Raw genomic sequence first — 6,120 nt, 5'->3', positions numbered from 1 at the left:
CTTTGAGTATTTAGGGTTTCAACTATATAGGATAGAACTAAACTAAAGTACACCGCAAATGAATATTAAACGTGTGGTGGAGTGAATCTTAGTTAACAAAATATAATTAGTTGGTTTCTTGTTTTATATGCATACAACATCGAACATCTCATGTGGAGGGAAATCTTAATAATATTTTAAAATACAATGTGCTTACATCTTAATACATAATATGATTTCTCACGCACGTTATATTTTCGGTAAGCAAAAAAAGTTAAGTTAAACGGCCGTAGCAACGCACGGGCACTCTGCTAGTAAGGTAAATATTACATGGTGCACAACACATAATATCAAGAGAGAGAACTAACACACATTAATACTTAAAACCATAAATCATCTTTGATTCATCTCATATTCATGCTAGGGTTTCTCCATCTCCCCCAAAAAAATAACTACTCACAAATGAAGCAATAAAGAACATCATCATAATCTTATGGAGGGGATGAAAAGAATGGAATGAATTCGAACACAAATCCACAATAGCAATCAAGATTACAACTATGGTTGGAGGTGAATGGTATTGGTGATGCAGAGATTGATGATGAAGGGGATGATGCCTTGTCCTCCGAGGATCCACGTAGCAGCCCGGATGTTGTCTTCTCCAAAGTTTCTTCTCTAGATCTGATCTGGGGCGGTGTTTCTCTATTTTGCGGAGTTGTGTGTATCAGATCTCCCTACCATATGCGCGATACGAAAGAATTTGACGAGGCGGTGCTCCTGACACACCGTACGGGTGGACTGTACGGGCGGGCTCCCCCGTGTACCGATGCCCTCTAAACTTACTGGAAGTTGTCATCACATCCTCCTTTCGCCCTGGTGCATAATTAAGTGCTAAAATGATTTTTATCACATCAAAATACCATAAAATGATAGTTTTTATTGATATTTCATCATTGCTTTATTATTTTGAGATCCTACGTAGACTAGTATAAAAGGGGGCGGTAGCGCGGAGAAAAACAAAAATCCTATTACTACTCAATGATAACTTAAGAAAATAACAGTGTAAACACATGTTAAAAATGCACTCACCAACTTCCCCAAACTAGACTCTTGCTCGTCCCCGAGCAAGGTAAAAGCTTAATGGATAGAGTCATTTTTGTTCATGAAGCGTAAATAGTTAAAATAAATGAGATACTCTGAATTTCTGCCCCGACACCTCGATGCTTTGCATCATGTTATATGACCATACAGTAAGAACTTTTAGACACGAGAATATGTATATGAGATAGCACCAAGCATCAATATAGAAGAATCCATCTAATTTTAGCGGGTACTCTACTCCTTACATGGCACTCATCTACCTACAGTAGCATTGTGCTGCTCCTTCGTCTGCCTATCTAGACGTATTGTGTGTGTTAAGCAGCGGAGAGTACTCTTTATCAAGCGCCCAGGAACTGTACATGTGGTTTCACCATGCCCCCAACGGTTCCGTAGGCATTTGAAATAGTGGCTCGTGTTTGGGCGGTACGACTAGAGGAGGTCAGGTTAACGTTGTCGAGATAGATGCCGCGGCACTGCACGCTCTGGCTGCACATAATCTGGATGGCTTCGGGGTTGGAGGATGTCCCCTGGATGTTGATGAACTTGGCGTCGGATATGGCCACAGCGCTATTCTGCAAACAAAACAAAGTGCAGTATAATTTCAAATCATTGATGCATGTCATAAAGTGGCAAAGTTGTGATGAGTTCAGTAGATTTCACCTGTGGCGGACAATTTCCCCGGGGACAATAAAACTGGTCAATGTCAATAGGAAATTGGACATCAGTCATGTTGAGGTTCTCGAAAACAAACCCATTTGCTTTGCCATTGCCTCCCTGCATCATTAACATCATACTATATATTAGGCGAGTATTGCTATATATGCCTATCATTTGCAGCGAGCAAATGTTAGCTACATGCTAAATGCAACCATCAGTAAATATCTTTGAATACGTATATAGGCGCACTTAGAGCATCCTCACTCGTCCTCTCTATAGCCCCCAAAACAAAAATAGGAGCACCGGCGCCAAAATACTCCCCCAGCCGCTCACCGTAAAATTGTTTCCTGCCGGTGCAGAACGTAGTCTCATCCAGCGCCCCTGGCCGAACCGAATTTCATGGAAGGCTATTGGGGACGGCGCTAAAAGCAAGCGCGGGCCAGCTTTGTCGGCGAGACATGCCTAGTTTCAAAAAAAAACATTAACTTTCCCCCCATTATTGGCGCCATATCGCCGCGTTCCCCTTCTCCCTCGGCTCCCGCCATTTCCCCCATGCAAGCCATCACCTTTCTCCGCCGTCCAACCATGAAGACGAGGTAGTATGTCGCTCGTCGGCACCGAACGCCCTCGCCACCAAGCCTGCTCCCACGAAGAAGAAGTCAGCACAGACATCCAGCGCCAAGGAGCGGTCGGAGGGAATGACCAACATCGAGTGGGCATTCGACATCCAGCAGCGCTCGGTGGAGAACGCTAGCCGCCGCTCAGGGAAGGCGAAGCTGAAGGCGAAGAGGGCTGCGGCAGCGGTGGCAAAGCAAGCGGCATTGATGGAGCGGGCCGCTGCCATGGTAGCGGCCCATACGCCTACGCATCCGTTCGTCCCTACCGCGTGGAGCGGCGGCCAGGGCAGCGTCTCCTCGCCATCATCGTCTAACGCGTCGCCGCCGTCGCCGCTGCCACCGTTGTTCCATGATCCAACACGCCCGCAACAAGTGGCACGGCGTCGTGGAGGAGGTTCGCCACGTCCATGTTAACGGCACCAACTTCGACGATCAGGTATTGTCGCCGCTCCCACCATGCATTGTCCTTGATCACCGGTGTTTGATTTGTTGAGCGTTTTGCAGATGCGTGCCATGGTCACCGCCTACCGCGAGGACAACGATGACGTCGAGTTCATGTCTTCGCCCGGATTGAGACATGCGATAAGCGGACGGAGGTTAGGACTATCCTCGCTAAGGCCATCGCGCCGTTCGACCCCAACGCTATGGCTACACCGGCTGCCGTTGGCCGGCCCGTTGGGGACAACAAAGCCAATGCGATGAGGGATGCCACGCCGGCCATCGAGAAGCTCCACTCTTCCATCCTGGCATGCATCGCTGATGCCGCCGCGCACGCCGCCACGCGGGCGGAGCAAGCCGCAAAGATGGAGGAGGTGGCGTTAACATGATGGGCGTCGGTCATGGAGAGGCAGAACATCAAACTCGAACTGATCAAGGCCAACATCGTCGCCAAGAAGAGGAAGGAGAACTTGGCAATCATGCTTGTCAACACCAACGGCATGGACGACGATGTCAAGGCGTGATACGCTGCTGCGCAGCATGCCACGATCTTAGCTGAGAGTCGAGCTCCCCCCGAGCCCTAGCCCATCACCGCGACTCCGGCGACGACTACTACTCCAACAGCCACAGACGCTTCCCCACTGACTGCCACACCACCATCGCCGACCGCTACGCCGACGACGCCCACCATCGTCCCCGATTCCCCGATGGAGGAAATTGCTTGATTCCCGCGGCTATCTAATACCGACCGACCTGCGTGCCTCTTTTTGTTTATTTCTCTAGACATTTCTATGTCGCGATTTGCGACGATGTGTTCGTCAAGACATTGATCATTTTGTGGAGGCGAAATCTATTTGATTGGCGTTTTTAAATTTGAAATTTGGGGGTGGACGTTTGGGGGATGCGGCTGGGCGCTGGTGCCCCCTATTTAGGGGTTACGCGCGCTAGTACCCCCATACTATCAGGTGCCGGACGCCCTATTGGGGTCAGGAGTGGAGATGCTCTTATGCACAAGGCATGTAGATGCCGCTTTAGTGTTACCTGCCACGATTTGATCCTCACACCAGTCAACGTTTTGGAGAAGCTGCAGTTGGATACTGTAATCCTTTCCACAAGTGATGTCGTACCATCACCTCCAAGGCTTCCCACGCTACATAATAAGATCAGAAAGCTTCTTAGCTCAATGTCTGTTACTGCTAGGGAAGAAGTTCATCAGTATTTGTTCAGCACGGGCCGCATGGTTGTATAGTTTACCTGATGCCATGACCAGGCCCACACGTGCTGTTAGTGACAATAACATCACTGGTGCCAGATAGGATCGACACGCAATCATCTCCTGCATTTTTGCAATGTCAGTAGTTTTCCAAAACAACACATTTGAGGACAGAGTTCAGTATATACATGTATGGATTTTAAGGGCTGCTGAAAGGACTGTACCGGTTTGGATAGAGCAATTCGAGATATAAACGTGGTCGGATAAGGCCATGTTGATCCCGTCCGTGTTAGGGCTGTCGCCGGGCGCCCTGACGGACACGTTGTTCACCTGCACCTGGCTGCACCGGAACAAGGTCATGTGCTTGTCGGGGCTGTCCTTCAGGTGTATGTTCTTCACGGATAGGTTGTTGCAGCTTGCGAATGCCAGCAACTGATTTCATGAACACAAGACTTAGTGTCCAGTCCAGCCAAATACATAAACATGCTGTCTACCTTGACCAGTTAGAGGCTGGAACTGAAAGAGATGTTTGTTGTGTGCACTTACAATTGGCCGGACATGGCATTTCTGTCAAAAAAAATGAGAGGTGACTATCAGTTTGTTGCAAATGAATAGAGAAAGAGAAACAAGTGAAAAATATCTGCCGAGGAGCCTACGTACCTTTTGGTTGAAGCAAGTCCACCAGATGTCGCCGTTACCGTCCATCTGGCCGCTCCCGTTCACCGTGAGGTTGTTTACGCTGTAGAAGGTAAGGAGGTTCGCTGCTGCCGTCGTCCAGATGGAGTTTGGCGCCACGATCTTCCCGTCCAGCTGCACAGAAACACTGATCCAGTTATCTATTGCTTATTACAGACGGATGGATGATGCACGAAGCTCAGCCTGATCGTCCACAAGTGTTTACCTCCACGCTGACAGGAGACTTGCAGGGTCCATCCAACATGATCTGGCTTAGCAAGAACGTCTTTCCTCCAGGGATGACCATGGTCGGACTGCAGCTGTCGCCGCAAGTTGCGTTCCATGTCGCCGCGAACGCCTTAGGACGCACAGAAGATGCACAAAATTTGATCAGCAATGTGATGGTGAAGCCAGAATCGTAGATCAGCTTGACGCTCGTGTTACCTTTGCATCATCTGTGCTGCCATCCCCAGCAGCATGGAAATCCATGACGCTGTATCTTTTTCCTTGCTGCGCTGCTGATTGAACGGCTGCCAACACGAGCAGCAGCAGCACCAAGAAGAAGGTACGCTCCGCCGGGATGCTCTAACGTTTTGGAGATATCCGTCAGGTAAATCAGCATATACTAGTAGCAGATAAGAACAGGATCTACAAGTGCTTTTGATCGAGCTGATGATCAATAGTGAACTGAATCGACACACATACCATGGTTTACAGTTCCGAGAGGATTGGTAGGCACGCGCTATACGATTGCAAGCGTGTGTGTGATGTATTCACGCACCAATTCGTGATCACACACGTAGCAATGGGAGATCTCGAGCCTCTCCTGTCTTCCTAAAGCTCTGGCACCTATTTATAAGCTAGACTACCATGGAACCTCCTGGTTCAGATTACAGATTTTATTTACACAAGGCTCTCGAGTCTCGATCTGCGTAGGGGATCGCGGCGGTGTTCCTTCCTTACATTTGCACCTGCAGGAGATTAGCTATGATCGAGCGTATCCGCAACATTCATGCCAAGAATGTCAGGCGGTTATTGCGCCAGCTGATCCTCCATATTCCTCCTGCTGGGCTGCTTTTGCTCGTTTACATTTTTGGAACGGAGTCGTGCTCGGTTTGGAAACGAGTTAAAGTTAGAGATATACTACTAGCAGTGTAATACGTTCTTGCGACGAACAGTAATATTCAATTCAAGATATGCTTCTTATCTTGCAAGGGCAAGATTTTCGCTGTGTTTCAAATTGATTAGCTGATTTTTCGGTGGTGCAGGATTTTAAATGTGGTTGCTCGGGTCGAGCCGAGTGCAATGCATGCACGCCCGTCACGGGGGCCATCCGATCATCGAATGGACGGGTTGGATGGAGGGGCCTTGGCAGCCTAGATCTTCAAGAATCCCAAAACTAATGTGATTCCTGTCGTCGATCACCTAATATCTCGGGCA

At 48.6% G+C, this 6,120-nt stretch overlaps 1 protein-coding gene across 1 annotated transcript; it reads right to left on the bottom strand.

Moving 5' to 3' along the window:
- Nucleotides 1-1,194: 1,194 nt before the first annotated feature.
- LOC127341177 (probable polygalacturonase At1g80170) lies at nt 1,195-5,494 on the bottom strand. The gene is made up of 10 exons (XM_051366951.2): nt 5,386-5,494; nt 5,125-5,265; nt 4,907-5,038; nt 4,666-4,815; nt 4,552-4,572; nt 4,230-4,437; nt 4,047-4,128; nt 3,834-3,942; nt 1,741-1,854; nt 1,195-1,652 (listed from the first exon to the last, which is right to left on the bottom strand). Exons 1-10 carry the CDS (start codon nt 5,386-5,388, stop codon nt 1,419-1,421), a joined length of 1,194 nt encoding a protein of 397 aa, XP_051222911.1. The 5' UTR covers nt 5,389-5,494; the 3' UTR covers nt 1,195-1,418.
- Between the last annotated feature and the right edge of the window lie 626 nt (nt 5,495-6,120).

Source organism: Lolium perenne, chromosome 3, assembly GCF_019359855.2.
Source record: "Lolium perenne isolate Kyuss_39 chromosome 3, Kyuss_2.0, whole genome shotgun sequence".
NCBI classification, from domain to species: Eukaryota; Viridiplantae; Streptophyta; class Magnoliopsida; order Poales; family Poaceae; genus Lolium; species Lolium perenne.
The sequence above is the reverse complement of the archived record's forward strand: the minus strand, read 5'-3'. Positions and strand labels throughout refer to the sequence as shown.